Source organism: Lycium ferocissimum, chromosome 4 (assembly GCF_029784015.1).
Source record: "Lycium ferocissimum isolate CSIRO_LF1 chromosome 4, AGI_CSIRO_Lferr_CH_V1, whole genome shotgun sequence".
Lineage (NCBI taxonomy): Eukaryota > Viridiplantae > Streptophyta > Magnoliopsida > Solanales > Solanaceae > Lycium > Lycium ferocissimum.
The window spans coordinates 10,400,296-10,416,144 of record NC_081345.1 but is presented as its reverse complement, the minus strand read 5'-3'; the positions used below and the strand labels follow the sequence as shown (position 1 = coordinate 10,416,144).

The window sequence follows — 15,849 nt, the reverse complement described above, 5'->3', positions numbered from 1 at the left end:
ATGTACTTCATATCATTGCATAGCACATTATCTAATCGAATTATTTGTTGGTGATTTTCTTGAGTTGTTGCTTGTTTGCTAAGTGATTACTTAGAAACTTGGCGGACTTGTGGATTAGAAGCTTTCACCTAGGCTATGACCGGAGGATATTGAGATGTATTGTGATTATTACTACTGTAGGCTTTTACCTGAGAAAATGATATGTGACTGTACTTGACTGCTTATCTGCTCTACTTGTTAATTTCTTCCTGTTTATATGCGTTATCTAATCGTTGTTGGCCTATGATGCCTACGAGTACTAGTGTTGTGCTTATACTACTCTTGCTGCACTCCTTACAGAGTGTAGAGTTTGATCTAGGTTCGTGTTCGAGACCTCGTAACTGATGCCGAGGCTATCATCAAAGCTGTTTGGGTAAGCTACTAGCCGGAGCTGCAGCCCGGAGTCTCTTCTTATGCAATCTGTCTGTTTCTTTTCTATAAACAGTATTTATTTCAGTGTGGATTCGGTATTTTCATTTTCAAAGTATGTATTCCATTTAGAAGCTCTTGTACAAGTTAGGACCAGGTTCTGGGAATTTAATTGATTCAAGTTTTCTTCTGCACTTGTCTATGTTACTACATTTATTGATTAGTGTTTCAGTGTACTAAATTTTGGCACGTGGTCTTAAAAGGAAGTAAATGATTTGGGGATGGTTTGCCTACTCGGGGTGAGAGTGTAGGTGCCATCATGACCCGTGAATTGGATCGTGACATGTATAGAATACGTACCCCTACAGTGTGTGTATAGAAAATATATCATTGTTGTATAATTTATGTATAATAATTGAAATATTGATGTCATAATGTGTTTGAAAAGCAAGTGCGTGGTGGTATATGGTATTTTTTTTCCTCCGGAAGTGTTGGTATATGGTCATATTAGATTAATTTTGGAATCAAATAATTTAGATCTGAAAATTAAGTTAGAGTTGGTTTTAGTTTTTAAGAACCTAAGTGAACACTTCAATACTTCAACAATAGGGAACTCTCATTTCTTTGATAGAAAACTCAAAACTAGCAAGTACAATGGAAATCTTAAAGGTCAAACTAAGGCAATAGAAAAGATAACACGGAATTCTTACATACACTAAGAATTGGGATGAGAGGAAACAGAATTTTCTCAAAAACATTTGCATAACCCTATCTCCCTCCATGCCCTATTTGTCAACTTGAATCCCAGACATAACCACTTAATTTGGTGTTGGGCTGCTCTACTAATACTGATCCAGGCTCATTCATTACAGAACCAGAAGTTCACTAGATTTCATTTTGCAAAGCTAAATAATCAGACTAATCAAACTTTGGGGACCTCCAGTCCTTACATGATATCTCCTGGAATGCAAAAAATTACATGTGAAATCCGATACTAAATCTGATTTTGGATCTGTCGCCTTTGCTGTTACTACTGAAACTTATACGGTTCATTAACTATTCTGCGATGTCTTATATGTAGTCCAGTTATTATAAATTGTAGCATGAAACTCTGATATAAAGAATGCAATTGACCAGTTGACACTTACGATAACAAAATGAATATATTATTGAACATTAATAGTACATATCAAGCAGAAGAGTTCTGCTTTGACACTTGAGGATGATTACTTAAACTTAGGTACTTCTAGTTGCCATTCCTCCTCAATTTTATGTCCATGATTAAGCGTTCCAAGTTACAGTAGGATGATCCATTTTCACTCACTGATTTCCTAGCCAATTTCGCCAGCTGACGGGCACATTTCAAGAACTCATACCTCCTAGTCCCCATTAAATCCTTCACCATATTTTCAATTATTTCTCTGTCACAACTGTCCTTCCTACTAATCCAATCTTCCAAACCTCTCCCACAAGCCTACTATTGACTTGTTGATCCGCAGAAAATGGCCAGCATATCATTGGAACCCCCTCATATATGCTCTCCAATGTTGAATTTCATCCACTGAGTCAAGAATCCTCCGATAGCGGGATGTGCTAAGACTTCCTCTTGTGGAGCCCATTCTGCAATATACCAGCTTTGTCCTATACCCTCTAAGAGCTCTTCTGGAATTTGATGGTCGCCAGCCACGGATTTTCGCCTTACAGCCCACAAGAAAGCCTTTCCACTGTTCACAAGTCCTCCCAAAACTAACATATATTACTGATTTGAATACATTCTGGTCAAGCCAATTTATGCAACTTCTATCTTCTTCCCAAAGACTGCTGGAAGATGTACATGATGTCATCCCCAATTTTGTAGCTACTCTGGCTTTTAGGTGTACATGGAGTGGTCCTGTTGCGTATATAGTTTTGGAATGTGCTTGCTTATTTGGGGTAGTGCTGGCCCTTCAAGTTCTTCAAAACTGTTGAGAATAAGCCTGTCCGCACTCTTTGTAAGTTGAGTTGCTGACATGACCACCTCAAGACCGAGGGGTCACCAAGATTAGTTTCACGGCAGAAACTAGGAAGATCGGGAAGCTGTAGAAAGGACTCCATACCCGAGACACCGGAGAGTAGTTTATCCATGTCACTTTGTCCTGCATATATAGCACAACGAATTTAACTATGATACACCCCTATAGTGTAGAAGGATTTTTACACATCAGATCACCTAAAAGATAACTATAATTAACTTACCATATCCATAATAAGTGGAACTAGTTACGTGGAATGTAAAGCAGGTAACTTGTTATAACATGTTAAATTACACTGATAGCGAAAAAAATAATAATGTAAGTATATAGTATAAATTAACTCCACAACATAACATCAAGGAATTAAAGCTATAAAATTAACAAAACCAGATCAACTTAAAAATAGTTCCAGAAATGGATATTGATCTAACATATAGTCAATAGAGTACCCGTTATTGGAAGGTCCCCGTATTCAATGAGCTTTGGGAGGCAGAAAAATGTCCAAAAGCAACTAGCGCTAACTGTTCTAGACAGTATGGTGGGGATGTTGAGTTTTCTTCCAATATGTATAGTAAAGCACATAATTCCATCGGCAATAATGCATGTAAGTGGTGAACTATCACATCGACCAGCAATGATCATCTCCGTAAGTCGTGGTTCGTGTGGTTTCGTGACAGTGTTAATAGAGTTAAAGAGATCCACTACGCGGTCACCAGTTCTTGGATGATCATCTGGAAGCCCATCAGGAATTGTTTCGAAGTGTAAATTGGGATACAAATGAATGTCAGTGTAACTGAAGAGACGATTATGGGTGAATTCTGAGTTGAGAAATGTGAGATGCAAGCCCCCACGACAAAGCAACTCTGCAAACTTGAGCATGCAGTTGAAATGGCCCTGCACAGGGAAGGGAAGTATTAAGACATGACAAAGGCAAGAAGGCTGATCCATGTAAATTTTTGCAAATTTAGTAATATCAGTTAGATTCTATGGTATTTACTAGTATTTATTACAATTTTAATAATTTTTACATATAAATTTATACTCCGCGTCGAAATTTAGGAGTCAACTAAACCACCACTGATTATAATACTAGATGGCCCGTGCCTGTTCTGAGCATGCGCGTATGCCCAACATTGCTGGTCTTAGAGCAGAACAAATTTAAAATTATAGCACTCATACGAAAGTCAGTGTATTACAAGCCAATCTGCTATAGTTTAAATTTTACAGTAGAACACAAATTCATAACCAAAAAAGGTTCACTTAGAAGGGAGTAGCCACTTCCATAAATTTAAACACAACACATCAACTATTTATATGAGCTTGTCTATAATCTATTGATTAGGCAATCAGAACTGAATGTTTCATGCTTCTAGAAATCTCTTTTAGCAGCATTGACTAATGTTGCACTAAAATGCTTCTAGAAATCTCTTTTAGCAGAATCGACTAACGTTGCACTAATAGTTTCTTTCTTGTTTCTGGATGACTTTAATGGTAGACCTATCAAAACTTGCACAAATAACACGGAAAAACAAAATAAAGAAATCATCAAACTTGAAATTGAAAAATAAGCTCAAACTTTTAAGTGAAGTTGATCACCCTTTTATTCCAACCAGCAAAATCTGACATTGAAGTTGAAGGCAAGAAGCAATCTAAATCACATCTTTATATTGGACAAATATATAAAGGAAGACCGACCAAAGAAACAAACAGCTGGAAGTTGGACTTATATTTGTTCCACATATACCCGTATCCAATACTATACCCAACACTGTAACATGGAAGATGATCAATAACATTCAAAATCTCTTCCATATGAGAAGTACATATTAAGTTTATTGTCATTCAGATAAGATCAAAAATTTCTCTCAACGTTATATCAAAATAAACCTGCTTAGTTTTAAAATCATTTGCGGTTTCGGTCCAGAATGTCAACTATGTAAAAATTGCGATGTGCTGACAACATATACCAACTGCCTTCTATGCTTAATAATCATTGATTACTAATGCAATATTCCATACCTTATAAATTCTTCAAAACCGTACTCAAATACCCTACCCGACAACCCCCAATTTACACTATTATCTTCGGGTGCCTCCTTTAATATTTCCAATCATGGTGTGTTTTTCCACTTCCAATCTATAAAGTTCGAGTCTTTTTCACATTTCGATGTGAATATTGGGCAGTACTGCTCAAAGCAAACATTGGAGATCTTAAGCCATATAACTGAGCAACATACTTGGCCAGGGACAAGTAAATGACTATTGTAGCCTCCCATGTAATTTTACACTGTAGCTACTCCAGTAGCTTAAGGAAATGTAGATCTCGTGTTTCTAAATAAATGAAACGAGACCACACCAAAAATACATGAAAAAGTTAAGACGATAGCCAAGAAAAGCAAACCTGAGTAACATTCTCATCTGCAACCATGTCTTGTAAAACGTGATTCTGTATGCCTTGTCCAAGTGATTGTCTGAGAGCTTTCTTCTCTTGCACAGTTACGCCCTTGTAAAGATATCTCAAAGTTACTCAAGGAGCGAATTCTTACAATAACAGAATAACTTGCATAAATCAGTCAAACAGAAAAAACCTATCTCATGAGTAATTTAAGTTCAATCGGAAGATATAGCCAAAAACTACACTATATAGGTTTTGTCAAACACCATACAATCAACTTTTATTTGACTGTGAATATTTGGACCATATCTGAGAATATTTTGCTTATTAAACATCCAGTTTATCGAAACGCTTGTATAAATTTTGAATATACAAATTTGTATTCATAAAATTAATGAAATGATTGTATCCTAAATGGAAACTAAGATTATACTATTTTGACCCTTGCACCAAATTGAATAATTCTTTGGAACTTAGAAAGCCATCAAATTTCTGTAACTACAACTACGCCTTAATCCCAAAACAAAATTAAGGAAAAGGAATTGTAGCTTACCGGGAATGTTCACTTGACTAATAGAACATAAACACCTAGATACTCACTCATTCAAGTGGAAACAAATTTTAACGAAATTCTTCCTATTTTCTCGAACACCAAGTGTCCCCACCCCCCTCCTCCCCTTCTCTTTGTCCTATTTTGCTTTATAGTTACTCTTTGGAGACAGAATAACAAGTACAAAAAGAGAGTTAGCTCCATTACGTAAGTTCTCTCTAACATAAGATCAGGGAGCTAATAGATTCCAAAAGATGATCACTAAATTTCAAGTATGTTTCATATGCATTGTGGTTTAATCAACTATTCATGACAGAGGATAACCTTGCTCTCTCGAAAAGAAGACCACCTAACATTGCTCAACTGGCACAAATCATCCTAGAGAAAATAAATAAAAGACAATCCATTTACCCCAGGGAACTGGGCAGAAATTACCTTTTTCATGAATATTTCTGTCCCAAATTCTCTGAAGGTTATACTGCTACGACAAATCTTTTCCAGGGATGTATGGTGGAATAGTAGAGAGCAGCAGTAGCCTTGGTAAATGCCGGAATGCTTGGCACAAAAATAAATTTGAGAAGTAAATACACGTAGAAGGAACATTCATATTTCCCACGTATCACTGCTCTAGAAAACCTCTTTGTCATTTAACACACAGATTTATACGAATTCTCGTGGACTTCACAAGAATCCACCATTTGTAAATAAAATCAAGCAAGTCAATTGACAAATACTTGTGTAAAGTTCCTTGGAAAGCATAAGAATAGCCTCCACTCAAATACTATTTGATTCCCCAAACCTAGAGTGAGACTAACAAAGCTCCACACCTCATTTTCTTAATTGCCAATTGAGACAGAATGTATATAGCGCAGTCAACCTGAACATGTTAAGCTTTAAAAATCGAACTACTTATTAGTGGGTAAATTTTTTACCCAAAAATGCTACTGTGATAGATTCTATGGAAGTAGTTTAACTTTGTGCGACTAATCAATCATTAAACTCGTCATATTGTTATCCCACACAAATCCTCAATGCACACCTAACTGCAACCAGTACATTTACTTTTCAAAGAACTAATCGACATGATTGAGTAAATTACTTCAATTTACTTGCTAAACTACTGAAATATTTTTTTCTTGACTGTCAATTTTCTTTTTCCATCACTTCATTTTAGTCTTTTAACGAATTCAGAGAAAACTAAAGAGGAAAAGACAGAGAGACTTGTACCTGTCATAACACTAGTAAATTGCATTCTATTATTTTGCGTGCTCCACTAAATGAATCTCCCCAACATTGCAACTTCTCCAAATCATCTTTCGAAATTTCCCCATCTCTGACAATAGATTTAGCGAAATTCCACTCTACTTAAGAACAACTAAATATATGAACAAGAAGCAATAAAATGTGTCTCAAAACTATGACAACAGCCCCTAATTAAATCAAGATTACAAGGTAAAAGTACCTTATGAATGTCTAGAATTATATAAATTAATCAAACGACGTATGATAGCTCACAGTAATTAATTTAAAGTAATAACAAGCTAGCGTAAACTTGTTTGTAAACAAGAAGATTTTCACCAAAAGTTGGTCAGGCAACTTAAAATCATGGAAACAAAATATCAGTTGCCAATATAATTGGAATGAGATTTTCTTTCTTTGGTTCAGTTAGTGAGCAACTGAGTTTTCATGGCATAAGTTTAGCCTCTTTCCTCTTGTTTCTTCTCTAGTGAGATGTTGAACAAGATAAGCAGCACTAATTGAGTCGCTATTTAAACCTTTCTACTCTTTGAAATTAAACATCGGGGTGCTAAAATAACAATAATTTGCACACACAAGATCCAAATCCGTTATATATACTCTATGACTATATTTGACTGTTAGTCTATGATGTTAGCCAATATTATGGCTGGTCATGTTCTCTTCTGAGCTTCATATCTCCTCAGAATTTCAAAGGTATAAACAAAATTTAAAAAGTAACTGAGCTTACCAATAATGTTAAGTGCTCAACCTACCATATAGAAAATGCTACCTGCGAAGTCCAATAAAAATCAACTATGAAAACATGAGTTACAGAAACACACGAATCCAGAAATTATAGACAAGTCAATGGAATAACTCTAGTTCAGTGCAATTTCAATCAATTCACAGAATTAAGAAAGGAATTATCACCTCAACCTTAATCCAAGAAAAAATGGGTCGTAACATTAGACAACTGTAGTAGAGTTCATATGTCGTAACATGCAGTTAAAGAATAAGATTTATTTTGTTGTACAACAGGCGATAGCGCAGAACACATAAGATGAAGAGCGGAAAAGCAATATGACGTTAGAGACTTAGAGCCTGTTTGGATGGGGCTTATTTTAAGCAGCTTATAAGCTTAAAAAAAAAAATAAGTTGATTTCTGCAACTTATTTTTTTTTGGCTTATAAGTTGTTTGCAGCGCTTTAGATAAGCTAAGTCAAACGGGCCAAATTATTTTTTTTTTAACTTATTTTAATCACAAAATGACTTTAAGCTGGTCAGCCAAACACTTAGAAAAAACTGAAAATAGCTTATAAGCGAATCCAAACGGGCTCTTAACCTGAAATGTGAAAATCATCCAGTGACGTTACAGAGAAGATTAGGGTTCAGATTTTACTATGAAGAAGATGACCACACTATTACAGACCGAAAACTTGAAATTAAAAAAGGAAGAAAATCAATTACCTCCAAATGCATGCATCCAACTATTAGAAAGTTGTACAAAATTCCCTCCATATGGTGTTAGCGGAAAAAAAAAACATGGGAAGTCCGAAACCAAGAGGAAAAATTAAAATCAAAGCTCGCCTGCAAAAAATCCAATCAAAGCATGACAATAAAAATAATAATCTCGTAAAAAGGAGGTGAGAGGGAGGAAACAATTGAAATGTAAGTGACCAGAAGAAGGCGAGCCTCAAGTTGCAGAGAACGGAAAAAAGACATAAAAGACTGATGAAGAAGAAATGGCAAAATTGAGTCAGGCTCTTGATAATCAATGGACTGTAGTGTAACCCAGTTGTACGATACAACTGGAAACTGCTACAACACTTGTCATTGAGAAAGGAAAAAGAGGGTTGAACTGAAAATACCAAAATGCCTCTAAGAGATGATATTATTTCGGGAGTACCCTTCATCTTACGAGGGAACTTCCACTTATTAATAGTTTAAATTTAAATTAAATATACGCCCCTGACTATGAGAGGTGGAGTGAGGAGTTTGAAGGTCTATAACTACCATTTTTTTGCGCGGAGTGCCCTTCGTTTGGGGTGGTCTTTAAATTTTACTCATATTTGAAATCTTTAAAATTTGCCTTGGCTAACACCCATGGTTCGGGGTTCGAACCCACGGGCGGTGAAAATTTTAAAAAAAAAATTCGCAAGGCAAGTTTAAATTTCGCTATGCGGACCGGCATACTTTTGTTAAGGAATTACCAAAGTTATCTTGGACCGGCATACTTATGCTTGTGGGCGGACTTGGCATAAGTATGCGGGGTCGACATAACTTTGATAATTCCTTCACGATTATCTTTAGAGATTAGGCATAAAAGTTTGCCCGTTAAAAGTATGCCCCCGCCGCATAACTTTGTGAAGGAATTATCAAAGTTATGCGGGACCGGCATACTTATGCCTTATGGGCGGACTTGGCATAAGTATGCGGGTTCGGCATAACTTTGATAATTCATAAAGTTATGCGGAAGTCGTATAAAAGTTTGCCATTAAAAGTATGCCCCAGGCATAACTTTGTGAAGGAATTATCAAAGTTATCTGGGACCGGCATACTTATGCCAAGTACTGCCCATAAGACATGGTATCGGGTCGGCGTAAATGTGTAATTCCTTAACAAGTGTATCTTTGTTGGCGGCATGAAAATTTAAAGCGCTTGCGAATTTTTTTTAAAATTTTAATTATGTGGGTTGAACACGAACCTATGGGTGTTAGCCGAAGGGCAAAATTTAAAAATTTCAAATATGAAGGGCAAAATTTAAAAATTTCAAATATGAAGGGCAAAATTTAAAGACCACCCCAAAAGAAGGGCAATTCTCCGAATTGCCCAATCTGGCTACTAATATTAACCTATTGAACATTCATCAGAAGCAACAACGTCACGAGTAGGAATTCAGTGATTCCTTGAGTTCTATAGTTCAATTGGACTTTCCTTGTTAACTTCGGCAAAGAAAATAAATGACGCGATAAGTAAGGGGGTCAAGAGAGATGGAGATTCCCAAAGATAAATTAAATGATGCTTTTCATAGAGTAATGAATATCAGTTCTTTTATTATCGTGGGGGTGTATTGGAATGGTTGAAATTCCTCCGCCCTTAATCAGAAGTCTCTAGTTTATAAAAGTGAAAACCTCTTGGTGGAGGGCGCTTTACTCCACTTTCTTAGTGGGCTTACTTAGCGTGAATTTAAATTAGTCTGACTAATGAGCTTCTGATACCAAAACGTTAGCCCCAACAACAACCAAAAAAAAAAAAAAGGAAAAAAAAAAAAGCTGATCCTTCAGATCCAAATAACTTATGTGTTTAGTCTACAAATACATTTACAAAATGAAAAGAACAAGCTCGTCCCCATAAGCTACCTCATGATAGAGGGATATAATAATTGGTTTGTTGAACTTGATAATTGCTAGCTAGTTCCCATTTGTCAAAAAGGGCGTCGCACTATAACTGCTGAAGTCATTCTGTTGAACTTTAGCAATTGCATTCAATCAAGATATTTATTATAGTGCTAACAGCATATTCCAAGTATCTTGGCCTTTGGGAAGTCTCTTCCGCCCGGAGTCTTATCATTCGTTAGCCATCTTTAGTTGTTATTCCATTTCATTCGTTTCAATGTATATGACGCAATTTAATCGGATACGATTATAACATTTGTATAGTCATTGATATTTATCGTTTATCATTAAGGATAATTAGGAAGTTCAACTGAAATTAGTTTAGTTTAAAATGTGTTATTCTTTTTAAAATGAACTAATTTAAAAAATAGTTTTGTTATAGTAGGTAATTTAAAAAATAGTTTTGTTATAGTAGGTATTATAGCAATTAACTCTCCGGTGCATGTCCTATTATATTGTGTTCATACCTGAAATTTGCATGTCTTCCAAGTCCAACGGACAGAGTTTAAAGAGAAACTAATTGCTCATATATTGTTTCGTGTAGGACTCAAAAAGGCTGCTGAGAATGGACCCCCTGTGAGTGAATTCCAACCAAACCGTAAAAACTTGACACAAGTCAATAAGATAATAAAACAAGTCCAAATAATTCATAGTGTGATCTTCGCTAAGCATATTTCACTATGACTCAGTTCTGATCGTCCCTTTTTCCTGAAGTGACTAAATTAATTCATAATGCTAACAGACATCATTATCTCGAAATACTTTTTTTTTTTTTTCCTATAAAAAGGTGTTGTATGCACTAGACCAAAATATCTCAAATAAATTACAATCCAAAGTTAATATTTTTTAGGCAATATCATGGCACTGGAAGATGCAAGCCGTGGTGATTACACAGTAAGTTTCATCAGAAAATCTATAGTAAAAGCCAGTGGTCCAATTCCAGAGCACCATATTCTCACACTTTCAAATCTCGACCTCCTCTCTGGACGCTTTCCAGTGACATATTTTTACGTCTATCGCGAAGCAAAACCTAACGACTCATCAGCTTCAATCGCGGATGAATTAAAAAAGTCCCTTGCTAATTGCCTATCACATTTCTATCCATTTGCTGGACGAATTATTCCAAATCCAGAAACAAATGAGCCTGAAATTGTATGTGATAATACTGGTGCTTTGTTTCTGGAAGCACAAGCCAGCATTTCACTAACAGAACTTGACTTGTATTATCTCAACAATTGTCTGGAGGGGAAATTAGTTCCAATAAATCAGGAGTTTCCGGTACAAGTCCAACTCACAAATTACAAATGTGGAGGCATATTTATAACATTCACATTTGACCATGCGTTAGGCGATGCTAGTTCCTTTAGTAAGTTTCTACTAATGTGGTCCGAGATAGCGAGAAAAAAACCGCTCTCTTTCTCGCCGGATCACAGGCGTTATCTTCTTCGTGCTCGGGATCCGCCTATTTACAACCCTTCCTTTGACCAATCGTTCATTTCATGCTCCCTACATGATATACACAACATATTGACCCCGAGGAAATTGCTTAAGCGCCTATACTACGTTGATGCATCGAGCATCGATAGGCTGCAAAAATTGGCATCAATTGATGGTACCAAAAGGACAAAAATCGAGGCGTTTTCAGCTTGTATCTGGAAGATTATGGTCAAAGCAATTGATAAAGACCACCACAACAAGTGCAAGATGGGATGGCTAGTAGATGGAAGAACAAGGATATGCAATAAAAATGAGAAAGTAACGGAGAACTATATCGGAAATGCCTTATCTATAGCCGTTGGAGAAGCAAATGTGAATGAAATTGAGCACGGGTCTATATCAGACGTCGCGAATAACGTGCACAATGCTATATCTAAAGTGACGAGTGCAGAACATTTCTTGGATTTAATTGATTGGATTGAATGGAACAAGCCTGGGTTGATGCTCTCAAAGGTTGTCCTCGGACAAGGTGGTCCGACTATTGTGGTCTCATCAGGACGGAGATTCCCGGTGGCTGAAGTGGATTTTGGATTTGGAACTCCAGTTCTAGGAACAGTGTACTCTACAATAAAAAAGATTGGAGTTGGTTATATTAACCAAAGGCCAGGTGCTAAGGGTGATGGATCTTGGACTATTTCAGCTATATTGTGGCCTGAGATGATTGAGGCATTAGAATCAGATACAGAACATGTTTTTCAACCTATGACTTCAGACCATCTTAAAATTATCTAGCCCTCTGGTGTATTCAGAGAGGAAACTGTTGACATTCCTAATTTAGAAGCATCTTTCCAAATTAAGGATTTCTATTTTCAGATTCTATGTACTCCCTCAGTTTCATTTTAGTTGACCCATGTTGACTTGTTACTCCCCTTAAAAATGTATTGGAAAATGATTTTTGGGTAGAAATCTTGTGGGCAGAATGAGGGGGATATTTATGTCATTTTACACGGACGGTGATAATTTTGTTCCAGTTATACCCTTCACACTAAAGTCAATCGTTAACTTTAAGGGTTAGCACTGTCTCTCTCATCTCTCTCCGTGTAATAATTACTCCTCTTCTTATCTAAAGCATGCGACTGCTTTATACATACACCTCCCACTTTTTTCCTCTACCGGATGCCATATGCATACAACCCTAGTTTTTATTACAACCGCAGTTTTTTATTTTGAAAACATATGCGCCCTACTCACTCACTTCCTGCCATCTTCTTCTTCTTCTCTACCTTTCATTATATTTTGAAAAATGCCGAAATCTAATAATTTTTATGTTGTATTTCGTGGTATGACACTCGGTATATACCAGACATGGGTCGATTGTGCATATATGGCTAATGGGGTTTGTGTAAGCTTGTACAAGTCGTACAAATCGATGAGGAAGTGTTGCTCCCAAACGCACACGCAAGTATACGTGATCGTACAAGTAATATAGACCGTTAAGTCCGGATATCGATCCCAGAGAAACTTAGATTCTCTTGTTAAGCTAATTCAAATTCGGATGAAACTATTCAAGAAAGTGAAAATCAAGATGTTTATTGTACTAAACTAAAGCCGAAAAGTAAACAATTTGTGTTGGGTGTTTTTGAGGGAATATCTTGACAAAGATTGTAAGAATTATCGGATGAGAGAAAGATCTAGGGTCATGGCTTTCGACAATCCGATTGATCTTCGGACAATTCCACCTATTTTATTTCCTGGGTTACTAGTTGACGGGTTAATTATACTTTGTGATATTTTCTCGAACTACTCACAAGCCTGTAGATGTTACTATAACGCCTATATCTCTATGGTCATCAGAGGTAACAAGAACGCATTTATTTCTCCGCATTCAACTAAGTAAGGCTAAAGGGTATATCTCTATCCTCGATGCGAAACGATTAAATCGAACAAACTCTATTTATTCTTATTACGTACGTGAATTCCCTTTCTCAAGTTCAATTCGCGCACCACAGATAGTGTCTAACTATTGGCCAGATAATCAAACAATTAAGATCAAGAATAAATAAGCAACCCAAAATATGAAAAATCAATAGATAATAATTGTCATCAAATCAACTTTCAAGTCTTTCGCCACAACCCTAGAATTAAGAAGTTTAGCTACTCATGATTCGATCATAGACAAAAGAATTCATGAATAACCTAGGGTTGAAAAAGATGAAAAATAAAATAAACCTAGAGAGAGAAAAGAGAACGGTGGCTTACAAGTCTTTGAAATAATCCCAGCATACCGTTTTCAACTAATAAAACGTCTATATATAGTCTAGGGTAAAAACAAAAAATAAGTAAACCTAATCCTAGTCGAACCGGGAAAGCTTGCGCAGAACCCCGCTTTCCTTCCGCATCGCAATGTACTGAGGCCTCCCGCTTTCCTTCCGCGATGCGGAAGGATAGCGCAAGCCTGGTTCCGCTTTTCTTCTGCTATGTGGATGAAAAGCGAGACCTTCAGTTCAATTTTTTTCCTTTTAGTTCATCATATGCTCCAAAATCAATCACTTTTAGCCCGATTTTCCATCGTTTGTCTTCATCGTACCTATACACATGAAATATAACGACATAAGTTCAAATACGACGATTGCATCATGAATTAAGCGACAAAAGTCATAAGAGTAGGATGTAAAATGATACAAAATATGATATTTGTGCCAAATATCACCACCCCCCACTTAGACTTTGCTCGCCCTCGAGCAAACTCAAACCAACACTAAACTACACTTCTAGCCTAACTCATTCAAACAGATCTGCAACGGGATTCGGCTAGTATGACTATCTCAAAAGAAAATTTTCAAAACCCAAAACAATAAGCTAGGTTACGAAAGCCATGCCAAAGATTCAAAACCCTCATTTTTAGCACCAAGGACCACCTTCCTAAAAAACACTTCAATTTTAAAACCAATTGACCCAACGACACCACTTTAAAGCATGTAAGCAACCTTATGATCAAGAAATCAACACTTCACCACTCTATTGCTAATTATGTGCCCTCACCAAAATAAAGTAGTTCATATCTCTCAAGAATCACATATGTTTAAATCAATGGACATAAAATCAATAATTAAGCTCACTCTCACAAAGAATATCACATGCAAAGTACGGCATACCATAGGCTTGCCCGTAGTGTAACTACTCCACTAATACAAGTAAGACGAACCTAGAATCAAGTAGGACTTCGAGGGTTGTAATGTAGGCTAAGGGACGGGTAGAAATTATTTGGATAATAGTGACTAACCTCCCTAAGCACTTTAATACATATACTTCTATCATTCTTGCACAATTTCTTCATTAGCCCTTATTCAACACCAACCAACCTTTAAATTTCTCCCAATTCACCCATTTTTCTTTGTTTAAGCACCACTCTTTAAAAGTCACACAAGTTAGAAGGAAAACCTTTTTTTTCGCTACACATTTTTTTTTTCCAGATTTCTTTCTTTTCTCTTTTTTTTTTTTCCTTTCAATTCCCAACTAACAAGTGAATTAGTTCTTTTCATTCGGTGCTCCCATTGTCTTCCTAGATTACAATTAACAACCATTTCCCCTTTTTATTTCACATCCCAACTCCCATTATACATGTAAATGATAAAAGTGCTCATAGAGTATTTGGATTAAAAATCAAGTTTTATAGAACGAAGGGGTAAAGGCTAATTAACTGCTATCAAAGAAAAGGCTAAAGGCTAAAAAGGGTTAACTAGGGTGCTATTTGCAAGTTGGTGGGGTAACTTTTTAGGCTTTTTAGTGACTAATCAAAGAAACGCCTCTATCATTTTCTAGGCTCAACCGAACTTCATTTCGCTTTGTGATCACACAGGGCAAGTTCTAGACGTCAATATCAAACATGGATTCAAATGCAAAACCTTACTCACCCATGGCACACAATCAACGCAAGAGGGATCCGGTTGTCCCTCGAATCAAACAACAATGAAAATCAACAATGCCAACTGGGTCATACGAGTCAAATAACGACTATTTTGCAAGTGCTTTCAAGAAAAGTGATACAATTTCAAGGCATGTTTTCACAAAAAAATTTCAAAATCACTCATATGCCAATACTTCACCTAACCCGTGCACCTAGCATTTGAATACACCTACCCTAAGGACTAATTTTCCCTTAAGCAGGTTGTCATCGACCCGTCATCAGGAAAAGCCCTTTCTATGACTAAAAAAAAAAAAATCTACCTACGCCTGGTTCAAAGGCCCCCCCTCGGGAAAGAACCGAGGCCATAAGAAAACCCAAGGGGGTGGATGATGCATGCCTACTAATGAGGGACTTAAAAAGTTATCAAAGAAAAATAAGGAAAATAAAATCTTTTTGAATTTTTTTTCAACTTTTTCTATTTTTTCTATTTTTTATTTTTTTCGACA

At 36.4% G+C, this 15,849-nt stretch overlaps 2 protein-coding genes and 1 pseudogene across 5 annotated transcripts; 1 reads left to right on the top strand and 2 right to left on the bottom strand.

Annotated features, from left to right (window-relative positions):
- Positions 1–1,558: 1,558 nt before the first annotated feature.
- On the bottom strand, positions 1,559–3,827 carry LOC132051536 (7-deoxyloganetic acid glucosyltransferase-like; annotated as a pseudogene).
- A 4-nt stretch (positions 3,828–3,831) lies between these two features.
- LOC132051535 (uncharacterized) lies at positions 3,832–8,557 on the bottom strand. Of its 4 annotated transcripts, none has more exons than XR_009413750.1 (5): positions 8,072–8,554; positions 6,593–6,698; positions 4,822–4,923; positions 4,116–4,606; positions 3,832–3,926 (listed from the first exon to the last, which is right to left on the bottom strand). XR_009413750.1 is itself a non-coding variant. In XM_059442670.1 (3 exons), exons 1-3 carry the CDS (start codon positions 5,966–5,968, stop codon positions 4,532–4,534), a joined length of 345 nt encoding a protein of 114 aa, XP_059298653.1. In that variant the 5' UTR covers positions 5,969–6,173; the 3' UTR covers positions 4,084–4,531. The 4 variants fall into 4 exon arrangements, 1 of the variants encoding a protein (XP_059298653.1); XR_009413751.1 differs by lacking the exon at positions 3,832–3,926 and having other exon boundaries at positions 4,084–4,606; positions 8,072–8,191; positions 8,282–8,557; XR_009413749.1 differs by lacking the exons at positions 3,832–3,926; positions 4,822–4,923 and having other exon boundaries at positions 4,084–4,606; positions 8,072–8,537.
- A 2,238-nt stretch (positions 8,558–10,795) lies between these two features.
- Positions 10,796–12,525, top strand: LOC132051534 (coniferyl alcohol acyltransferase). Its single transcript, XM_059442669.1, has one exon. The coding sequence runs from the start codon at positions 10,858–10,860 to the stop codon at positions 12,226–12,228; it is 1,371 nt and encodes a 456-aa protein (XP_059298652.1). The 5' UTR covers positions 10,796–10,857; the 3' UTR covers positions 12,229–12,525.
- Positions 12,526–15,849: the final 3,324 nt, after the last annotated feature.

What these genes read in the sequence shown, in the direction of transcription:
- LOC132051534 (XM_059442669.1), top strand. Translation starts at nt 10,858, where the DNA reads ATGGCACTGGAAGATGCAAGCCGTGGTGATTACACAGTAAGTTTCATC.
- LOC132051535 (XM_059442670.1), bottom strand. Translation starts at nt 5,968, where the DNA reads ATGTTCCTTCTACGTGTATTTACTTCTCAAATTTATTTTTGTGCCAAG. An exon ending in CAGAAATATTCATGAAAAAG is followed by an intron (nt 4,924 to 5,800) that starts GTAATTTCTGCC and finishes TATCTTTACAAG; the next exon opens with GGCGTAACTGTGCAAGAGAA. An exon ending in CAGATGAGAATGTTACTCAG is followed by an intron (nt 4,607 to 4,821) that starts GTTTGCTTTTCT and finishes TGCTTTGAGCAG; the next exon opens with TACTGCCCAATATTCACATC.